Source organism: Hoplias malabaricus, chromosome 1 (genome assembly GCF_029633855.1).
Source record: "Hoplias malabaricus isolate fHopMal1 chromosome 1, fHopMal1.hap1, whole genome shotgun sequence".
NCBI classification, from domain to species: Eukaryota; Metazoa; Chordata; class Actinopteri; order Characiformes; family Erythrinidae; genus Hoplias; species Hoplias malabaricus.
Window position 1 is genome coordinate 73,856,074 of NC_089800.1, and position 23,611 is coordinate 73,879,684.

The 23,611-nt window shown below is 38.9% G+C and overlaps 2 protein-coding genes across 2 annotated transcripts in view; one reads left to right on the forward strand and one right to left on the reverse strand.

Annotated features, from left to right (window-relative positions):
• Nucleotides 1-8,172, reverse strand: ap4s1 (adaptor related protein complex 4 subunit sigma 1). Its single transcript, XM_066673410.1, has 6 exons — nucleotides 8,030-8,172; nucleotides 5,015-5,179; nucleotides 3,225-3,311; nucleotides 3,064-3,132; nucleotides 2,960-2,971; nucleotides 1-607 (listed from the first exon to the last, which is right to left on the reverse strand). The coding sequence occupies exons 2-6, from the start codon at nucleotides 5,150-5,152 to the stop codon at nucleotides 479-481; spliced, it is 435 nt and encodes a 144-aa protein (XP_066529507.1). The 5' UTR covers nucleotides 5,153-5,179; nucleotides 8,030-8,172; the 3' UTR covers nucleotides 1-478.
• Nucleotides 7,054-23,611, forward strand: part of strn3 (striatin, calmodulin binding protein 3) — a 24,999-nt gene continuing 8,441 nt past the window's right edge. Inside the window, exons 1-7 of the mRNA XM_066673409.1 lie at nucleotides 7,054-7,560; nucleotides 20,540-20,643; nucleotides 21,012-21,085; nucleotides 21,184-21,265; nucleotides 21,753-21,923; nucleotides 22,012-22,153; nucleotides 23,100-23,241. Coding sequence (XP_066529506.1) covers nucleotides 7,300-7,560; nucleotides 20,540-20,643; nucleotides 21,012-21,085; nucleotides 21,184-21,265; nucleotides 21,753-21,923; nucleotides 22,012-22,153; nucleotides 23,100-23,241 — 976 coding nt within the window. The 5' untranslated portion in view covers nucleotides 7,054-7,299. The remainder of the gene's footprint in view (nucleotides 7,561-20,539; nucleotides 20,644-21,011; nucleotides 21,086-21,183; nucleotides 21,266-21,752; nucleotides 21,924-22,011; nucleotides 22,154-23,099; nucleotides 23,242-23,611) is intronic.

The following is a 23,611-nucleotide window of genomic DNA, read 5'->3' on the forward strand; positions in this document are numbered from 1 at the left end:
CAACATGTCATCACAGAGCTCCAGGAGGTGGCGGCTTCAAACTATGCACGATTTTCCATAAACGTTTATTGAAAGGACAGCTACTCATTTACAGAGTGTTACTAAAACTACATGACACTCGTTTAAGCTTTTCAAAGGATTCCACAAAGCAGGTTGTCTTATTGTCGCCAGAGAACTTGACCCAAAGTAAAACTTGTCCAATAATATCAGAGCTTGGACAATTGTCTGGCTAAATGTGAAACCTTGCTTTGTAGAACAGCCCTCAGGAAAACATATACATAAATTTATGAAGGCTTATTCCTAATGTGAAGCTGAGTAAAGCAGCCTGTAAATGATGCTCACCAGTACAAAGTTACCAAACGATTAGGCTAAATCCTTAGGAATGAGCCCTAGTCCAGATCAATTCATTGCAAATAGTTGGATGGTAATTACCAGTTCATACAATAAACTAGCCAACACATTTTTTCAATGTCTTCTTTCAGCCCTCTGCCATCTTGTCTAAGGCCAGCAGTGGTGCCAAGATACGGTTCTTGCTGGTCTCCACTATATGTCCATTCATGATCATCTCATCAAGAATGATGTGTACCTTATCCAAATTGAACATGATCTGATTCAGAATTAAGGAATGATATTCTTTCAATACAAGGAATTTAATATCACACCGGGTGGAACTTATTGTTTAGCAAGTGAGTAAATTACAAGCCAGTTCCCCAAGGTGCTCGTAAAAGTCAAGTCTAAGTAGGGAGAGACTTAGATGTCCCGTAGATGTTCAGCAATATATGACCAGTGACTAAACACACAGATCTGCCAAAATATAAATATGACCCATGTCCATTTTATCAGCTCCACTGACCACACCCTAGTCCTGTTGCTTTGCTTGTGGACCCCAACAGGACCATCACAGAACAAGTAATAATATCTTACTGTGTTTCTCATACCTTATCACCCTTCACTTACACTTGGTTCCTGACATTAGGAAAAACAATGCAGAAGCCTTTGCTCACTAAGCTCCTCAACTCTGGAATAGACGTCCTGTTACGTCCTGAGTTGGAGCTCAGACTCACTATCAATATTTAAATCTCAATTAAAACCCTAACTTTTTTGTTAATCACCCACTTTCAGGTTTCTCTTTGTCTACTGGTGTTATAACTGGTTTTACATATTACCAGATTTTACACAGCTCCAGGGACCTGGAGGTTGTGGGTTCGATTCCCGCTCCGGGTGACTGACTGAGAGGAGTTTGGTGTGTTCTCCCCGTGTCCGCGTGGGTTTCCTCCCACAGTCCAAAAACACACATTGGTAGGTGGATTAGCGACTCAAAAGTGTCCGTAGGTGTGAGTGAATGTGTGTGTGTCTGTGTTGCCCTGTGAAGGACTGGCGCCCTCTCCAGGGTGTATTCCCGCCTTGCACCCAGTGATTCCAGGTAGGCTCTGGACCCACCGCAACCCTGAACTGGATAAGAGGTTACAGATAATGAATGAATGTATTAACCCTGTCTTACTACTGTAGTAAATAACCACCTATCAGACGCCATACTCCCTCTCCCGCATGTCTGTTGCTGGGTTCTTTTTATTTTGGAAGGTAATTCCTCATCTGCTATACTGTGAGCCTATTACATTCCATATTTTTTCCCCATCTGGATTTCATTGTCCTGTCTCTCTCATGCATCAAGATGCCATGTGCCTGCAGCTCTCTCTGGTGTTACCCTGATCTAGCCCCTGTCCCTATTCGTCCTGTACAAGATCTTGGCCTTGTCCGACAGCATCATGCTTGGCCATGCGAGGATGCTGTTTTAGCCCAAATGGACTCTGCACCTGCTTTTACCCTCCCACAGAATCATTGACCACTTCCATCTTCCTCATACACCTTCATCACAAATATTTTACCTTCACATTACCTATAACTCATTATCCCTAGTTCAGTGCACTTTTACTTCTGTTTGTTATTTGTTGTGCTCTCCAGTTTCACCCAGAGAAGGATGGGTTCCCCTTTAATGAGCCTAGGTTCCTTGTGCCCTGAGGGGTGTCCCCCTGGGCTTGCAGATTGTAGGCTTGGACCCAAATCTCTGTAAAGCTGATTTGTGGTGACTTTTTGTGAAAAGTCTGATTTGGGAAAAGTGCTATATAAATAAAATTAGAGTGATTAATTTGTATTTCCTCCCAGGGTCCAAAAACACATGCTGATAGGTGGATTGGCGACTCAAAAGTGTCCATAATTGCGAGTGTGTGAGTGAATGTGTCGCCCTGTGAAGGACAGGTGCCCCCTACAGGGTGTGTTCCCGCCTTGTGCTCAATGATTCCGGGTAGGCTCCGGACCCACTGTGACCCCAAACTAGATAAGTGATTACAGACAATGAATGAATAACTGATATTTGGTTGATGGATCAGTCTCAGCACTGCACTGGCATTGACATGATGCAGGGTATGAGTGGTGTTTTTAATCACTTTAGTGTCACTGCAGGGCTGAGAATAGTCTTGTGGGCAGTGTACTATGACCATTAATGGACCTGAGGATGACTAACACAAACTGCACGGCTACTCTTGAGCTACATTTCTGAACTTTGCATCTACTTAATGGAACAACAAAGTAGGTGTGTCTAGCACTCTGGCCAATGAGCGAACACAGTTTTTAATATAACTCAAGGCTGCAGTGCTGTGTCTAATCCCCTCGTACCAGCACGACGCACACTAAAACACAACCATCACGTCAGTGTCACTGCAGCTCTGAGAATGATCTACCCTACAAATATCATCCCTGGTGGTCCTGTGGAGGTCCTAATCATTGAAGAACAGGGTGAAAGCTGGTGTATCCAGAGCCAAAGATGTAGTACAGTCTGTAATTGTAGAAGTACAAACGGTGAGTGGGGCTGATAAATTGGACAATAAGTGTAGAGACAAGGAGGTCATCTGAAAGTTTTGGCTGCTTGGTAAACTTCATAAAATAGTTTTAAAAAGGATACATCCAGTTCACTCTGAAAAGAAAACAGAGAACATTAATTATTATACTGACCATTTATTGAACAGATGATTTATTTATGTGACTCATTAATTATCTTAAACTTACCACACGACTGAAGTACTTGTCCAGCACTTCAATAAAGTTGTGGACAAGCTCATAAATGGAAAGTTCATTCTGTTTTTATAAAGAAATACATTTATATTAAGAACACACAATAAGCTCTTTATCTATAGTTACTGTTACAAGTATTCGGGCAAATAACTCACCTCACTGTCAGTGATGCCAACCACAATAAAAAGAGCTGCATACTGGCGGTATACCAGTTTGTAATCCTTGTACTCTACAAATGAGCACTGCGAAAGATGTGGAAAAGAGGGAGAAGGCATGATTTTGGGTAAATGGTTTTGTACAGTGGTTCATTAAATATCAAAGTGTTTTTTTTTTAATTAAGGGTATTTAATAAGTTATTTCCTTTACTGCAGTAACAAAGCTTCTAATCTTTTGGAATGATTTAAACTAGATGTTGACATCATGATTTTTGTGATGATTTGACTTCATCCAGCTACAAAAAAAAATATTAAGGTCAGGTAGTCATGTTGGATGAATGGTTTTAGTTCAAAAACTCCAGAGAGTACCGTTCCATTGCCCCACGGCCCAGTGGTGGGAGCTTAATATACCTCTAGCAGATGCTTGGCACTGAGTGTGGTGACCTTAGATTACATTTCATTGTTTTCTGTTTCCAACGTGAAAAAATAGCCATGGGTGTCTACAAACCTTTGGACATATTTCTGTACTTTCCCAGACAAAGATTAACCCTAGTCCTGGACTACGCAGCATTTGTATTGTGATTTTCTATTGAAAGGAGGACATAGTCCAGGATTAGGCTTAATCCGTATCTGGGAAACCACAGCATAGTATGTACTCCAGTGACAAAAAATTGTGGGCAGTCTTTAAAAAAATCTGCATTTGGACAAACTGGACATATATTATCAGTAAATGGCTGAAAGAATATGAATACCTAGTTAACATCTAATCTGTTAGATATCTGTTAGTATCTAATCTGTTAACACATTGTTAACAATCCTAAAAAAAAGTCTTTAACATTTCTACCATGCTAAAGCTGCCCTGGACAACTGTAAGTGCTGTTATTGATGGGCCACAAGGCATTAGGCTAAGCAGCATAGTAACAATTACAAGTTCACAAAATTAGACTGCTGTCCTTAGGTGGTGTAACGTCTGCCAGTGGAGCACTGAGAACACTACCTGTCCAAATGCATAGTGTCATTTGTAAAGATTGGTGGATGAGAAATAATGGTCTGGGCTGTTCTTCCAATGAAGGGACATCTCAATGTTACAGTAACATAGTAATTCAAACTTTTTTTTCTGCTTTAGCAAAATTTAAATAGACAAATGTAGCCTAATAAAAATGCTTTAGCGTCTGGTTTATTGGAAACAGAGGGTGTCAAACAATGTAATTTCTGGCTTAAGAGATTTTTAACAAAATTATTATTATTATTTTAGAAACCATTTACAAATTGCCATGATTTGTGTCCTATATAATACAAGATGTATACTGATAAAGGCACAAGCTTTATAAGTGTGATGCAATTAAATTTATAGAATAATACTTAGGAATGTTTTACATCGATTCCAAATAAAATAAAACCAAAACTGCTTTTCTTGATTGCCAGCACTGACCATATACTCTATTAATAAATACTCTATTAATATTTATCATATTACCTACTCTAATTCTGGTCTTAAATTGCCTGAGAATCTTCACTGCTATATTTGGCACAGAGTGGGTCTGTGTAGTGTGTCTTGGTGTGGATGCCTGAACTCTGATATCAGTCATATCAGATCTAGATTTATTGGCAATATGTTGGCATGGCATTATTGGAACATTCAAAACTCAAATGAATTTGCTCAGAATGAGTACAAGTGTGTGCAGGACATGGAGAAAAGAGCAAGGTCTTAAAAGGGTAAAAGGATAATAGATTTTTAGGAAAATGAAGCAGTGGTTACTAGCTGATAAAAATATAAAACATGAACTGACCTCTTCTTTTTTCCGGAACAGGCATCCCTTGACTATGTCCGCCTCCAACGCCGCCCTCTTTCCAATATCTACATGCTCATAATACTTTGACAGGCGAGTTTGCCCCTGCTTATTTAACATTAAGAGGAACTTGATCATGGTGACTTGGGAAGGAGGTGGCTGCCACTAAAAATATAATAACAATAAAAAAGAAAAAAAGAAAAAAAAAACACAAACAGGTATTTAACCATTAATACTTAAAACTGCAATGCAAATAAGATGACTAGATTGATTAGCAAATGTTGCTAATGTAGTGTGTAATGTCCAAATGGAACTCATGGCATGGTGCATGCATTAATAATGCTAGTAGGTCCCTACTTGACTTGACTCGGCTCTTATGCTTTTCTATTAGGCAAATATGGTACCTGGAACTGGGTACTTTTTTAGTACATGCTTGTTACTGGTTCCAAGCAAGTTGAGTAAAAACTATTACATGTAAACCTCACAGAGTGCTGATTGGTCAGAGAGCTTTGTCAGTCACAATGAAATGCAGACATACAGCACAAACTAGTGTGTGTGGGGGTGTCTTTATAATGGAAAACCAGCCAGGTTCCAAGTGTTAAAACAGAATAGAGTAGAATCAGTCAGTCCCATGAGGTAGAAAAGCCCCATAAGGCCAAAGCCCTACAGGTACCGTTAATACATACTCAGTGCCGCAATTCCATATGGATTATACCCACATTATCACATAGCATATCTGGTCTCCACAGATGAGGCCATACCAAGCCTCATTCTGTTAATACATGTTCGGTGTCACCAGTCCTATTTCAATATACTTGACCCAGACTCACATTTCTCTGCATGCACAAGACTGTAAATAGACACGATTAGGTGTTTGATTTTGCATCTGTTCAGATGACTATCTGCACGCACTAGTGTTTAGAGCTTACCCAAATTTTCTTTATCACTACATCTCAAGGGGAAATGGGGAGGGCCAATCCTATTTTACCCCTTGCCCCACCACTTAGTCCAGCCTCTTCGTTTAGCGTAGTTTCAATATATTATGACCTTTCACTTTGCAACAAGCATAGAACATCACTAGTATTATGATGATGTTTTGGTAGTTAACTAGTAAATTTCCAGTTCCATGTTAATTAGTGAAACAATTACATTCTGGAACCTGAGGCTACTGGAACTGGATTCAAACAAAAAGCTGTCGGATGTGTCATATCACAGAAAACTTAGGAGTGTGTAATAATATGTTTGTCATACTTCTAAAGTCTTATGATGTCCTAAATTTAACTAATTAAATTTAGGACATGGTTGGCTAATAAATATTCTCATCTACAAAAGGGGGGCACAACAGAATATGTTTGGAAACAACTGATTTACTGTGTTATTTAGAGGTTTATCTCTTGTTGTTGTGTGTATTTGTTATTGGTGTGTAGAGACACAGGTCTGCCAGAAGGACAGTGCTGGCGTGTGATTCCCCTGGATCTCACTATATCCCAACCCCAATTTCTGCTTGTCCCTGTGTCCTTTTTAAGAGAATTTCAGTAATATGTTTGCCAAGGCGGTGCAACAGGTAGTGTTGCTGTCAAACAAGGTGCTGGTCTTATGGGTTCGAGCCCCGCCTTGTGTCTCTGTGTGAAGAGTTTATTGGGTTCTCCCCTGGTTTATGTGTGTTTCCTTCAGGTGCTCTGCTTTCTACCCACAGTTCAGAAATACATGCTGGAAAGCGGATTGTATATTCAAATGTGCAGGTGTGAATGTGTGAGTTTGTGGTGCCCTATGATGGACAGGTGTCCCGTCCAGGGTGTATACCTGTCTTACACTCAATGATTCCGGGAAGGCAGTTTGGCCTGAACGGGATAAGCGGTTACAGACAACGAAAGAATGGCTGTATTTGACAACTTTTTCCTCACAGGCGCCACAATGTGCTGGTCGTCTTGTGTGCGTGCGCGCGCCCTGAACTGGACTCTCTGTGCGCATGTGCAGTGTGGGGCGCTGTGTAGGATTGTGCCGGAGTGTCCCGTCATGCAACGCGCGCTGATGCCCGTGTCGCCCGCAGTGAGGCAGCGAGCGAGAGTGAGGAGAGTCTCTCGTGCAGAGAGCGGACTAATGGCGGACGGCGGAGCCGTGCGCTCACACTGAGCTCGCGACAAACACAGCGACCACCGCCACGGACAATACACACACGCGCGAGAGCTTCTAATAGTCGGAAAGAGGGGCGCGGGACCCGAGAAAAGAGCCTCGCGCTCCCGGGGAGTCTGGTAGCGGGACACTGCTATTTTTAATTCTGAAAGATGGATGAAGGAGGAGGAGGAGGAGGGATGGCCACGGCGAGACAGCAGTCCGCACCACAGCAGGGAAACAACGGCACAGTGAACCCCGCACTCGGGCCCGGTGCCGCGCCGACCGTCGGCCCACAGCCGCCACCGCCACAAGACGAGCTCCCGCGTCCACAGCAGTACACCATCCCCGGAATCCTGCACTATATCCAGCACGAATGGGCCCGCTTCGAGATGGAGAGAGCGCACTGGGAGGTGGAGCGGGCCGAGCTGCAGGTAACGTTAGTGCTAGCGTCCTAGCACACGAGCTAACGGAGTTTCCGCTGATGCTTTAGCTTCAGGCTGTATACAATGAGCTTAATGATCAGTTTTAAAGACACGTTTTGTTCATAGAGGATGGCAGATAATATATTCTCTGGACAACGTGTCCTCGTTCAGTGGGTTATAAATAAAGGTACAATCACGACAAAACTGTCTGCGGCTAACGCTACTTGGAATTGTCCGTTCCACCTTAAGTTACATGGAGCAATAGTTTACGCTATCTTCCCCGGCTCCTGCGAATAAGAAGCTGTTTAGTCTCGGGCCAAAGGGTCGGGTTCGAGCAAGACATCGGCGAATGGATGAATATTACTTATGTTTGACTAGGAAGCCTTCAGTTTCGGCCCCAAGTCCACAGAGCGCTGTGCGCTTCTTTACCAATAAACACGGTGAATAATAGGCAGCGGTTCCGCCCAGTGTGTCTTACCCGCCTGGGGAACGGCCCCGTGGGATCTCCTCGGTGTTGTGTGTTTTCCCTGAGTTCACGCCGTGCGTGTTCTGCGGGAGCGAAGTCGAGAAGAAGCCGCTCCTCTAGCACACAGCTGACTGTGTCAACTAATCTCCCGTTCAGCCATTTTGTTTTGGTCATCATGGCGTCGGTGTGTTCAGGTTTTTATTGAGCTAACGTTACAGATCCAGGACCTGACACTGCTTCTCTCTTTCACTACGAAATAATAAAAAAAAAGCCTCAATGGGCTACGAGGTGACAGTTCACCAGGACCCACTTTCATATTCAGTAAAAGCCTCGAACAAACGGAGAGTTGTACTTTTTTGAGAGCTTGTTATCATAGTGTCAGTCGCACTGCTGCACACTGCTAGCTTGCTAATGTTACTGGCTGTGCTGTTTGATTCTGAAACTAGACGCTTGTATTTTTGTTGCTGTTGTGTCCAAACAACACGTAAGCCATCCGACGAGTGTTTTCCAATCTGTACAAATATACTTATATCCCATGTGCAAAAAGACATGTACTGAAATAGCACTCAAAAGAATGTAAGAAGAAACACTCCTGTCCCTGTCACTAACACTAACCTGTGATAGTTACTGAGAAAGACAGACATAACCTCTGGTATAGAAACAGTCCCTTAAAGGAGGATTCAGTGTATGTTTCTAATTTGCAGAACAGTTCAATGGTAAAGATGTAAACAAAGTATGAAACTACAAAATTATACGCTACAGAGAAACTTCCAGACTCAGATTTCTTAAGTGTTGTTGATGAGAGCCTGAAGTCAAATGTACAACTCAGATTTAAGCATGTATTTAACCTACAACACCACCAGCAATTTTACAGATATGTTCTGTGATTTTTTTTATTTTATATGCAATGTTCAGTATGTGCCTCGTCCAGGGTGTGTTCCTGCCTTGCACTCAGTGATTCTAGGTAGGATCCGGATACTGTGGATAAATGGTTAGATAAAGGATTACATACAATGAATAATCATCAAACTGAATTAATGAATGTTGAGTATGTTAATGTAGAAATAAATGTTTCAAAAGTCTTTAGGAGAATTTTACCAAGCGTGTGGGTCTCAAGCACCTTGAAATATTGTTTCACAACTACCGTAAACTAGAGTCTTGCATATCCCCCATATGTTAATGATTCAAGTAATTACTGGAGGCAATCAACATTTTGGATGTCTGGGTCTTTCACCACAGCTATGAAATATTGCATTTCAAAATTAAATAGTCAGAATTTGTTCTCTTACTGAGTTCTTGAAGATATATTTATGCTACGTTGCTTTGTTTAGTTTTGTTGCCAAATCAGTCATGTTTGCCATCGGGAGGTTCAGGTTTTTGTTAATGAGAGGTAGGTAAGGTGTAAAAGAGCTGTGACAGAAGGTTGCAGCTTGAGGCAGTTTTAAAGAAAATGCACAACTGTCAAGCTGAGGAGGATGTGAATGTTTCACTGCCTCCATTATTTCTTTCTTCATTACATACTTTAAGCATGATGCCAATCTTTAGTCCTGTGGCCTGTGTATCTCACTCGCACTTAGACGAGGCCAAAACCATGTAGCTTTATATCTCTGAAACATTTGCTTTGTCTGAGAGCAAGTGGAAAACATACCTCTGGATTCATACCAACTCTGATATTATCATAATTGTCAGGCCATTGCTGATGTATACATTGTCAAGCATTAATCGATACAAATAGAGGGCATTTTGAGAGCAGAGTTTCTTGCAGAGATATCTTAAGAAGTCACATGACAATCCCACTAACTTTTATCTGGGTTAAATTGGTGTTTGTAGGTCATGACAGTGAGCCGTTTTTTTGACACTTCTATAGTGTCCAAGGATGCAAAATTAAGTCAAATTGATTTTATTGTCAGATATGTGTTTAGTTTTGAATTCAGTGCATAGATTACTAGGTAGGAGAGGATTGTCCAAAAGAACAGTCTTTTGAAAATTATAATTTCTCATGATTAGTTCTTCTCACTTCACACTCTTCTCTCTTTCCTTCTCACTTCACACTCTTCTCTCTCTTTCCTTCTCACTTCACACTCTTCTCTCTCTTTCCTTCTCACTTCACACTCTTCTCTCTCTTTCCTTCTCTCTCTCTCCCTCATGCCACACTCTTCTCTCTCTCTCTCTCTCTCTCTCTCTCTCTCCCTCTCACGCCACACTCTTCTCTCTCTCTCTCCCTCTCACGCCACACTCTTCTCTCTCTCTCTCCCTCTCACGCCACACTCTTCTCTCTCTCTCCCTCTCACGCCACACTCTTCTCTCTCTCTCTCTCCCTCACGCCACACTCTTCTCTCTCTCTCTCCCTCTCACGCCACACTCTTTTCTCTCTCTCCCTCTCACGCCACACTCTTTTCTCTCTCTCCCTCTCACGCCACACTCTTCTCTCTCTCTCTCTCTCTCTCTACATCCCTCCAAGTACTCCTCTCTCTCTCTCTCTCTTGCTCTTACTCTGAGATCTTTTCTCATTCTGTCTCTTTCTGTGCTCTCTACTTCTCTCCTTCTTACTTCCTCCAACCCTTCTCTCTAACTCACACTCCCCACTCTTTCTCTTACTCGTCACTCTTTTTATAATTCCCTTAAGTTTTTGAATGCACCTGCCCCACATGTCCCCCCCACACACTTTCAGCTCTTTTCAATCATTATGTATTTTCTTACTGGAGTGAAATTGTAGTTGTGCCCCCGAATTAAATAAAAGGAGCAATTTAAAAAAAAAAAACACAGCAGGTCAGTGCCTCTGAAATTATGTTTAATGGGAAAATGAAGTAGTTTAATACAATGTTTTACTCGACATGACATCATTGTATACATATAATACACTGTCAGTCTAGGATGAAGCCAATGATCTAACATGTCATGATATTAATAGTTCATGTTGATAACTCAAGGATTGCATGACCTCTGTACTTCATTTTACAGCAGTTTGCTTTCTGTATCAAGTTGTAAAAATATTCCAGAATGACAAGTTTACTTAAGGAATAATGCACAAGAGGGAGTGCTATAATGTAGGATATTAGCACTGGTGTTCAGCGGTTGTAGATCAGTACACCAGTGCCAATATCTCACATTATAACACAAGTCTTGAGTGTATTATTGAAATGATACCACAGTTCATTATTGCCATTTATTATTAGGTTTTAAGATAAAGAAGGTTGTGAAAAATTCTTTATCAATCTTCCACAAGGTAGCATAATTTCACTCTGTCACATGCTGGTAAATGAGAGCAGTGGAGAAAAACAAAGGTGCCTTGACTCAATTAAGCACAATCACAGTAACCACATGGAAGTAGCAATTTTATATATATAAAAGGGACCTGGAGGTTGTGGGTTCGATTCCCACTCCGGGTGACTGTCTGTGAGGAGTTGGTGTGTTCTTCCCGTGTCTGCGTGGGTTTCCTCCGGGTGCTCCGGTTTCCTCCCACAGTCCAAAAACACACGTTGTTAGGTGGATTGGCGATTCTAAAGTGTCCATAGGTGTGAGTGAATGTGTGTGTGTGTTGCCCTGTGAAGGACTGGCGCCCCCTCCAGGGTGTATTCCCGCCTTGCGCCCAATGATTCCAGGTAGGCTCTGGACCCACCGTGACCCTGAACTGGATAAGCGGTTACAGATAATGAATGAATGAATGATTTTATATATACACACACTTTTTTCCCCTCATTACTTTCAGATTTACTTATGTTTACTTATCAGAATATAGATAACGGTCCACTGTGCCTTAACCCTTTACTGTGTTCAAAATAAGGTGCACGAATGGTTTCCTGTTGGGTGAAAAAGTCCAGGAACCCCAAAGTCTTGTAAGCGCTAACGTTGTTGCTAGGTTACATGTATTTTGCCGAGTGATACCTGAAGGGCTTAGGTTAGAGTGCCATTATCGTGTAATATTGGCACTCCTGGAACGTCTCTCAGCCAATCACACTGCAGGGTCAGAACTAACTGTGGTATAATTTAATTTGCCATACCTGTTATCACACCTGTGCTGTGACTGCTGTGCATGCCAATTTGTGATGCTGGTGCTGAAATAATATCTTGCTGCCTTAATTTTAGAGAAGTAGCACAAGTTATTTATACTGATTTTTTTTAAGTATGCATATGACTTGTGCATGAGATTATTAAACACAATAAAAATTCCTAGAAAATGTGTCATGTCAGTCAACTTGGAAACCTTCACACTAGCAGGTGAGAAGTTTCTCACGTCGCCCCTAGTTTGTCTCTTGTGGGTGTGTGGAGGCCACTCGTGTTGTTGCGGGGTGGGGGGTGTATGTTCAGAGATCAGAAGCTGGCCAAACTTCGTACCCTGTGTCTACGATTGGTTCAACAAATTTCCCTCAGCCAATCATTTAGAATGTCGCTTCACTTCGTCATAACTCATTTGATTTGTTGCTCTGTCATCGTGTCGCTTGTTGCTAAATTGCAGCTACAAATCACGCTCTTCCATAGGAAATGATGGACGCTTTATGCTTTTGTGAACTGCTGCTATTGTGAACATAGGGTTAGTCTGTAAAAGGCAGTGGTGAATCTGTGTATACACTTTTTTTCTCTCATACACTTACTGATAAATTATTCCTGAAAAGTTGATGCAACCTGTCAAATGAATATTAGGTAAAGGCTGATGAGACAATTTGTATAATAATAATAAAAAAACTAAACTCCAACGATTTTAACAGCTTTTAATATTTCTGCTTTGAAAATAAAATTTGTTTGTAATGAGATTTCAATGTGGATTTTACTTGGATGGTACAGTCAGTTTTCAGATGGTTGTCAGGCCTGTGCAATCATTGTCCATCAACATGCCATTACAAAGAGTGAATCTTTAACCAAGATCATTATCAGCAGATGGAGAAAATCTGCAAGCAACTTTTAAGGCACCCTTTCATTCATTATCTGATCTTGTTTTGAAACAAAGTGTCATGTTGTGTTTCATGGCTATGAATGGAGGAACCCACAAATGGAAAGTTTTTGACTGACTTTGTGTGTATGTTTGAGCTGGTGGTGATAGCTGTAGCAAATCATAAGAATTCAAAAAATACATTGCACATGCAACAATTCCAAAGTCTTCTGCTTCTGTGAATCAGAGATGTCCAAGATTTTTAAGATATTAGATATATATATATATACAGGCTCAAAAATGTCTGACTCAATGGGTTGATTTCCTGAATAACGGGGCTTACCGTGTTGATCTATGCAGTGTCTGTATCGTCACATGTGGCTCATACAAAGAAACATAAAACCGATAAGAGCTGGCTAGCTAATAGAATGTGACAGAGCTCAAGCTAGGACCAGTTCTATGACATGGAAAAAAAATGTTCCAAAACCCACATTAAAAATGGTCTTCCGGACTTTTGTGGAATTACATATTTCCACCAGAGAGGTTGCGGGTTATTCCACAAACATGCGTAGTGCTATTTTAATTTAATAACAGGACAAAAATCTTGTTAGTGATGGCACAGGCAGCCAGTATGATTCACTTTGCAGGAAGTGGCAGGCATAAACATTTAGCAGTGATACTTATTCTACTTCTGAGGGGTAGAAAGATGTCTTAAGGTGGGTTTGGACAGTGCAATAATCTAATGTTTTATTGTCCTCTGTCATGGCGTTGGTAGATTTGTTGCCTTTTATTAAAGACAACTTGGAGAATAATTCTAACAAAGTCTGATATTTTGATCCAAAATCTTATATACAGACTTTGATTTCTACATGTGAGATTTTGTCAACAATTTCAGCAGCAACACTTTCATCGGTGTGACATAGAGTAATCATAGACCAATGCGCCGCTGTTTATGAGAATATGTGAGGTAGGACTGTAAAGCTGGCTTTGAGGGGGTGGGTCTGGGACGCCAGACTTCACTGTTTAGCCTTCTGGAGGTGTTGTGGGCTTAATTCAGCGAAACACCAATGAGAGGAGGTGCTTGCCTGATCACCCCTGTGAAGAGCTAGTGCTACAGTGGCTGGTTTGGGTACTCGTGGGCTTGGCTCAATGAGTAACCGTAGTTGTTAAGGATAGCTGGCTGCTGATCGGATCATAAACGGCCACAGCAACCTTAGTACTGAGGTGTAGGATTCAACAGTAATTTTGGTGGCTGCAGGTAGGAAGTGTGTGTGGTGGGCCCTATGTGAAGCTCTAATGGATTGGCATAGGATATCTTATATCGTGCATGATTATAATTAATTATAAACCACACCAGAACTTGGAGGGTGTTCATGAGTTTAATCAAAATACACTTTTTATAAAATTCTGTTGAGGTTTCCTTACCATTTGCTACCTCTGTAGTCAGCTTGCATTGGTCTGGAAACTGGTCTAATGTATTTACGAAGGCCCAGTGTCTGTAAATGGTTAAAAAAAACAATGTGTCTTGGCCCAATATGCTACGCTTTCTCTCTCTCTGCCCATGGCAGAAAAACTACATTTTGGAACTTTTTAGACAACGAATAGACATCCAAATTTTAAGAAGAACTGAAATAAGGATGTTGCTCTATACCTGCTCTGTAGGTGTGTAAAATTGACCTATTTTTGTTGTTGATGGAACTGATTCTAAATTTAGGAGAGTGCTGCATGAATGTAAACACAGACCGAATGTGCTACAGAACTGAAGCACTCTAGTATAACATTTTCTGTTGTGAATCAAACCAGAAAACAGCGTTTCCCCACAATCGTAGATGTTGCCTTAAATTAATTGCTTTAATCTTTTAAAGCAGATTGTGTGGCATAATTTAAATGTAAGATCAGATTTTAATTCAGCCGCAGAAAAGGCATCATAATAATACAGGGACAAAATGTAATCATTTAGTATTTGTAGTTCTAATTGTTTTTTGTGGACACATTTGTAAGATCAAAAATTTTAGATGCACAGGAATGAATAGCATTAAATAAAGCTATTTAATGGAAACACAAAAAATGTCAAAATAGACATTTACAATGTCTAATGAAATATTTCTTTGTGGATTTGAGTAATTTGCTTATTGCATTTCAGATAAATATTTGGATATTTTAAATAATGACAAAAGTATTACATTAAACATTAAAAACATTGAGTGTGTTTAAGACAGAGTTTTTAGATTAATTTGGTTTAAACTGTGATAAATTTTATTTAAAAAAGAAAATTACCCTAAGCCTGCCATGTCTCAGTAAACACAAAGACACAATAATAACTCAAACTTCAATGAGATGTTTACAAGAGTCCGATACAATCCGGATTATTATCCAGATAACAAGCATTAATCAGCTTGATTGTTTAAATTGCCAGCTTGCTTGTGTTAGCCTTCAGTCTAATCTGCACCCATCCATGCTATTCCTGCTTCTGTGTCCTTTCCTACAGCTTTTGGGGTGTTCTTTTCAATATAATTACTGTAAAAATATTAGTTTTTTTATGCCTAGAACAAACTACGGGTCATACTCATTCTTCCCCTTTGTACTGGTGTTTACTCGAAAAAACAGTGATGACCAGATCACAGCCATAGACATAAACAAAACAAAGGCACTGTTTTTGTTGCTAGGAAAGTCTGAAACAAATTCCAGTCTATAGGAACAGGTGGCAGTCCTGTCACAACAGTCACATTTAAAACTGTTACTTGTATTTTCTTTTAATAGCCAGAGCAGACAATTTATTTTTGCTTAATATTTTATTCTAAAAAAATGCACACGATTTTGCACTGCACACAGTTTGGAATGTTTTCAGTTGGATGTTTAAGATATGGAAGCAACTTCACTAGTATTTTTATTGACAAAATTAAACAAGTTTTTTGTTTAATTTCGTAACTTTTAAAAAAAAATATTATACTAGAACATTTTCCTCTCTTTTTATTTTTATCCTTTATTCAGAATGGTATAAAATAATGAGTAAACCGAATTGTGAACTCAATCATGAATCAAATTGAATCGTGAGCAGGGTATATCATTACATCTCTTTAAGAAAAAAATACAATGAACTGATTAAAAAAAAATTAATTGTTCTCCTATTTGAGTAGTTGGATTGCTATTCTTACAAATAAATGTCACTGAGCACTCATTTTTTGACAGCTGTGTGGAGCCATGTGTTATACTTTGGCATGGGTTATTCTTGCCTCAAGTTCTGAAGCCTGCTCCTATGCAAGACCCTAGATATGGGCAGTGACCTCACCATTTTTCCCCAGAGCTGATATTTAGGACACTATCTCTGTGGCGTGAATCACATAAATGTATTGGTTTAAAGATATAGGTACTATATGAAAGACAAGTTGAGTAATTTTATCAGGTCAAGTCTCATTTGTGCTCCTTCTACAGAATGTCATACAAACAAGGTTGCTTATTGTGAGATGATTTTAAAGTGTGCTTTTTATTCAGGAATATGGCTAGTGCGCTCTGATGTGTCAGAAGACAAGCGCAAACAGCTGTTTCTCTGAAGCCTCTGCTCTCCAGGCCCATTAGTGGCTGTGCTCAGCACTCTTTTTTTTTTTTTTTACTGGCCACTCTCTTCTTTGTGATCATCTTCCTGAACATATTTATCTGAATTTGTATGTAAAATTACTTATGTTGATTCTAGAAATGAGTACAAATTATCTACTGTGAACATTTGCACTTTTTTGTTTGCTGAAATTAACATTGGGAATAAAACAATTTCCATATATTTTGATGTCTAATGAGTATGTGTTAATGTGGTATTTTCACCAAAACACATTATTTTCTGGTGTCAGGGAACAAATGACATTAACACAGAGATTAATTTGATCCCTAAGAAACTTATGTTCTAAAGTATGAGAAAGTATACAGAATGCTTCTCAACATTCTCTTGTTTACATCTTTGTCTTATTTTAACAGCTGCACTAAATTAGGAAGAATAGGATGCTTAGGGACCAAATGGAACAGACCTTTGGTGCTTTTCCACTGCAAGGCATCAGCTTGACTCAGCACAGCTCAAGGCACTTTTCCCTGGTCCCGTTTCCACTAGCACAGCTCTCCTACAAAATGTAGCCTGCGATGTCGCTAAACCCCATCTCTGTTGGGAACCGCAAGTTTTGAAAACCACAACAACAGCAGTGTTAATGTAAGGCACGGCTCTGTGCACCAGTTATTACATAGTTTTCCTTGTTGCAGCATCTGGCTCTGGTTGGAGTTTTTCGTCAGTCACCAATCCAAGGAGATTTTGAAGCTCTTCAAAACGCCACTGCGTAATGTTGTGAGATGAATAACAAGAAATGTGACAGCTTCTGTAGGGATGGGCTGTAGCTACACTACATGGGTGATACGGCAAAAATACATTATCACTTTTTTTTTTTTTTTTTTTTTTTTTTTTTGCAGGATCACAACCTTGATTTTTATCACGATTCTAGTTTTTAACTTCTTAACACTCCAGGGTTTTGTTTTTTTTCCAATTTTCCGCCTGAAATGCTTGAGGCAGTGAATAAACTAGAGGTAATATTTGAAGCAATGTTTGCTGAAAAGCCTTCAGAATTTTTAAATATATTAAAATGAATCTTTAGTGGTCAAAATACAATCAAAACATTTTAGGCACTTTTCTACATTTTCTAAATCTTATAAATAGAATGGAATCTTCAAAGGCCCCAACCTCTCCATAAGGAAAATGATTAATTTTACTGCAGAAAAAATGTTGAATTATCTTAGCTTAATGGCAACATTTTACATTTTACCTTACTTGACAAACTAATCTCACGCACCTCTCCAAATGGCTTTTTACCCTCGCCAACAGGAAATAAGTTCTGACTCACCCAGATTTATTCTGATATTTAGTCTTGTTTCTAACCCAGCACTCTTCCCCTTTAAGGCCAGACATGTTGGAAGGAAAGAGCTTTCCCCGATTGGCTGCCTCCCTCACTCCCCTCCTGTGTTTAAATGGTCTCAGTATGGAAAGGGCAGACTTTCAAAACATTGTTTTGATTGTTTTTATTTTGATAGCTGTATTTTGTAAGGACTCTACACTAACATGAGGATTACTAAGCGCTAGTATGCTTTGTGTGCGTGCGAATCACTTGTGAGCTCTTCAGGCTTCGTGGCACAATAGTGTTTTTTTGTTTTTTGTTTTTTGTTTTTTTTTGGCGACATCTCATGTATGGAATAACGAATTCTTTTTGTTTTAATTCAGTAGTCGTACATTTTAGAGGAGTGGCTTACGTTATCGGTGTCCCGAGAGTCTGCCCGTTTGACTGATGTGTAATATGTACACAGTATTTAAACAACTTATAAGAACTGCAGCGGACTGAATGTGCATTAGCACGATCCAGCGATCTCCCTGCGGTGGTATATTCTGGACAAATTCTTATCCTATCCTTCTTATCTGACATCGTCATATCACATACCCTTACACTGCTGTAACTTTGAGATCTTACAAACGGTTTGTTTGTGCTGGAGGTCTGCATTTTGCCATGAAAACAACTTAAAAAAAGTACCCAGGGCTAAAAAGTACCCAGGGTTTTAAAAAAAATTATAAATAAAATAAAACCACTGATTTTTTTTTTTTTTTAACAAATTGACATAACTGTTCCAGAATTTAAAGACCAGAGGAAAGAACAGAGCAAGCTGATAAAATATTTGTGACATACATTCTTATGTAAGTATACATGCCAGTAAACACAATGGGCGATATTGAGGTCAACAAAAAATTGAGGCAATGTCCATATATTGTATGAAAACTCAATTATGTAATTAGTTTTTTTCTTCCTGGTAAGCTGTCATTTAGTAGCTGTGAATAGGAAATATAAGAATTAAGACATTTTCAGTTGAATTGTCTTAATTGAATTGAAAGAATGATTTTGTACTTATTTTAAAGGACATGTGTTACACTAATCCTGTTGTCTACAAAAATATATAAATTGGTCTGTGCAGTAGTTAACCTCTATTTAAAGTGTTTCAAAGTTTAATAAAACTGTCCTTATTGATTTCCATATTTTTCTATTGAGGGACCTTTACATCTGTGACCTCACAGTACAAAGCTAGAGATATTCATAATGCTGTGTGCTTAATGTAGTACTACTTATTACCAATGATGCAAATATAACCTATGATTACAGCTACAGCCATCCCAGCATTTTACATTTCTGTGATGACCTGCTTGATTCTTGTGAGTACACAGAAGCCATATTTTCAGGGAGTAGTGTGGTTGTCTATAAATACCCCCTCCTCACTGCCTCCCCCCTCACACCAACCAGCCTTTAAGAGGGCTCAAGTTGCACAGCTGCTCTCTCTCTCAATAATGTTAAAGTGTGAGGGAGGGCTTTAGTCCTTTGGGTCATTGCCTTTTTTTTCTTTCTGCCATGTGCTACTTAACATTTAGGTTCTCACAAACAGAGGAGTTATGATCATGGTTAATACTTTACCAGAGGTCTGCCATGTGACTTTTAGTAGCTCGTCAGTGATCATCAGATTTGTCATTTTGGTTCAGAGTACAAAATATTCCCCACTACTGTTTAAGAAATTTACCATTTTCAATTCATGTTATGTATGTTTTGTAAGATGTACAGAAGTTCAATAATTTTGTGAATTAAATGACTGATATTTCAATCAGAGTTATGTCATGTCACGTCAGTGTTACACCACCTGAATCCTCTAGTGGGTGCTCAACATAGATATCAAGCATCTCCAAAATTTCATATTGCTATTATTATTATTATTATTATTATTATAAACCAGTGACGGGCAACACGCTGGTGCAGCAGGTAATGTTGCAGTCACACAGCTCCAGGGACCCACTCTGTGTGACTGTCTGTGAGGAGTTTGGTGTGTTCTCCCCGTATGCACGTGGGTTTCCTCTGGGTGCTCTGGTTTCCTCCCATGGTCCAAACACACATGTTGGTAGGTGGATTGGTGACTCAAAAGTGTCAGTAGGTGTGAGTGTATTTTTCCCTGTGAAGGACTGGCGCCTCCTCTAGGGTGTGTTCCCGCCTTACACACAGTGATTCTGGGTAGGCTCTGGACCCACCACGGCCATGAAATGGATAAGAAATTGCAGAGAATGAATGATTGAATGAATAAACAGTGGCTCTCTTCCTCAGGGACGCAGGTTGGTTTCAGAATAGTGAGGGTAGATGATATGGCAGCAGTATAAACTAAGTATTAACATTTGCCCCCATACATGGTTTATATCTTATTTAGTTTTTAAAATATTGAGAAAGAAATGCATGGAAAAAAAAAAAAAGGAGCAATAATGCAACATGTTTTTAAGAATTTCTTCAAGATTCCACATATAAAATGAACGCTAGAACCTGTGCCTGAAACTTTTAATATAACATATTTCTCAAAAAAAAATTAATGTTTTGAGATTTGTTTTTATTGCTGTTTGTTATATGAATCATTGCTAAGGAAATAATTTCTTCTTTGCATGTCATCAAGACAGAATCCAGAAGGTTTTTCTGGTAGTTTTTTTTTTTTTTTTTCTTTTTTTTTTTTTCTAACTTTTCTAAGACAAGTTCACTCTGAAAAATATCTGGTTATTGAGTTATAGTTTTTGTTCATGCCTTTTGTTTTTTTTGTTTTTTTTTGTGTTTTTCTTGTAGGCTCGAATAGCATTCCTCCAAGGAGAGAGAAAAGGTCAAGAAAATTTAAAGAATGACCTGGTTAGAAGAATAAAAATGTTAGAATATGCATTAAAGCAAGAAAGGTTTGTAGAAATTTAAATAACGTTATATCATTGCTGTCCAAATAAAAAAAAAAGCATCCCTTGTTGTGGTAAAACTTCATGATGAATGGACCAATAGAAAAATTGGTAAAAAATTACTTGGAATAAAATAATCTTCTAGCATTGACTTCCATTGAAATTTAAGAAGGTTTTTCCTTTCTTCTGTAAAGTTGCTATTTTGTGAGATACATGTTTTTAATTGGACAGCAACGATATTTATGTTCAAATGAATAATTTTGTGTAAATAACTGTAGTACATCTGTGTAAAGCAGACATGAATTATGGTCTGCTGAGTCACAGAGAGTCAACATTGTTGCTTGTTAAATTAATTCAACTTTTTTTCTTTGTAGAGCAAAATACCATAAATTAAAATATGGCACCGAACTAAATCAAGGTGAGGTCAAAATGCCCAGCTTTGAATCAGGTAAGTTTGTTACCATTATAAATGAATGATTTAGAAGGATACTGCTGTTTCACTGAAATCAATGATATGTGTTAAAATGTATTTATTTTTCCCTTCAGAAGATACAAAAGATACAGAGGTACCTGCAGTACCGCAGAACAGTCAGTTAACCTGGAAACAAGGCCGGCAACTCCTAAGGCAGTAAGTTTTCAGAACCTGAAGTTTAACCTCTTCCTGAGTGTTCTGCTGTGTTTTGTAGCAGTTTTCAAAACCAAGGGAAGCAGAACATAAATCATATTTAAGAGCTTGTCTGAGCATATCTGTTATGTTTTATCCAAGCAAGGGGTATCATTGGGTATCATTTGATATAAGGCTGAACCAGTTGATTTTGATGTCTGGATTTTTTTTTTTATTTTTTTTTTTTACAAAAATGTATTCTTTCTTGTCAGCATTTTGTCAAAATACCAGCTTTCGTTTTACATGGTGTTAAGAGTCATGACATATATACCATTGGAAAATTAACGAAATAGTTTTTTTAAAATATCATTTTATGTATATACTGTTGTACTGTAGAATTTGTTTTCAGTGATTCCTATCTCAGTCAATCATTGGGAGTCCCTTTTGGTTCAGTTGTCTTTTCTTGCTCGTTTGGCATAGGTATTAATTTTAGCATTTCTGTCTGTGTCAGATATCTTCAGGAAGTAGGTTACACAGACACAATATTGGATGTGCGGTCACAACGAGTGCGGTCTTTACTTGGTTTGTCTGGTTCAGAGCAGAATGGCTCTGTGGAAACCAAGAACCTAGAGCAGATCCTCAATGGAGGAGAGTCTCCAAGCAAAAGGAAGGGGATGAAAAGGTACAAACTCAACAACACACCTTTTTTACACATTTTTTGTTTTTATTAACGACTACATCAGAAATGGCACCTTTTGCTTGTCTTGTAGGAATCCTGGAGATGTACTAGAGACATTTAACTTCTTAGAAAACGCAGATGACAGTGATGAAGAGGAGGACGAAGAGGGAGACTTGATGGATAACCTTTCAAACAGAACCGATAAACAAAGAATAAAGAAACATAAAATTAAGGTGAGATTCAAAGATTACAGGTCTTACTTGTTTTGTTGTGAAGTAAGTTTAATCAGCTTAATACTCAATACATAAATGCATGTACTGGTACAGACAATTTCTATCCTGATAAATACCTTGCCTTACTGTGGTTTACAGTATTGTCATGGTAATGTTTAAAAAAGAAAAGAAAGTGTACTCTTTAAGAAAAAGAACACACTTCATTGCTGCTTTCTGAATAGCAAAAATGTCTTGGTATTACAAGTGTTTGAATTTTAGATTACAAAAGTGTAAATATATAAATAATAATATAAAAACGATCTATAAATGGCTTCCTTGACTGTTGGCCGGGCATTGTCTGTGATTGAAGTTCAAAGACCAGCAATGCTTACTGAAATGCTTGGCATAATTGAGGCGAATTTAGCAAGCACAGAAGAAGGTCTACTAGGATATTTCCATCCACATTCACCTGTGTTTGTTAAAGTTCACTTGTTCCTCATTACAGTTCACCACAGTGTAGTGTTTACTCCAGAGTGAGATTAGCATGGCCTGATACTTTACATTGCTCTCTAGTTATAATAAAGATGTTTCTGTCATGCCTATAAACTATATTCATTGTAGAGAGCGTGAAGTGCAACGAAAATGCATGGATTTTGGATCAAGTCTTCCCAAAAAAACAAGCCAATCTACAAAATATTTCAGCCCTGATAACAGAAACGCAAGCCAGACCTGAACCCTAAAACCTGTCAGATTTTGTACTATTCTAGTTACATTTTTTATATGCTTTGATGAGAACTGTGACGGTTTAGCTCAGTCACATACTCCCCCTTTTGTCACTACTCCACAAAATGTAATTTTACTTGTACAAATAGAGCACTTTTTTTCTTAAAACTGTTGTTGTACCAAATTATTAATTAGTTTCCTAAAACAATAAAGCAATGTAATGAAACAGCTCATGTTTTCTCAGGTGGGAAATGAGGGTTTGGCTTCAGACCTTCCAGATGACCCAGACACAGAAGAAGCACTGAAGGAATTTGATTTCCTGGTGAATGCAGAGGACGGTGAAGGTGCAGGCGAGGCCCGGAGTTCAGGAGATGGCACAGAGTGGGGTAAAGACTTAACCATAAACATTTGTCATTTTCCCATTTCCCTAGTAATAGCAGAAATCCATGGATCCATTCTCAGTTTCACATGCTTGGTCTGTTATTTTGAGGTCTTGCTCAAGAATCCTAATGGTATCATTCTTAACTTTTTACAGTGCTTGAATGAATGTAATTGATGAATATAATTAATGGAGAACAGGACTGACTCTTGATAAATTTCACACGTTTAATGTTAGTCCTCAGATTTTAAATCATCAGCTTATTTCAAGGCTGAGAGAGAAGCAGTGCAAGCACAGCAAAGATGGTTAACTATTATCACCACGCTGCAGTTTCCTCACGTACTGGAAATCATACGATGTAAAAAAAACAAAAAAAA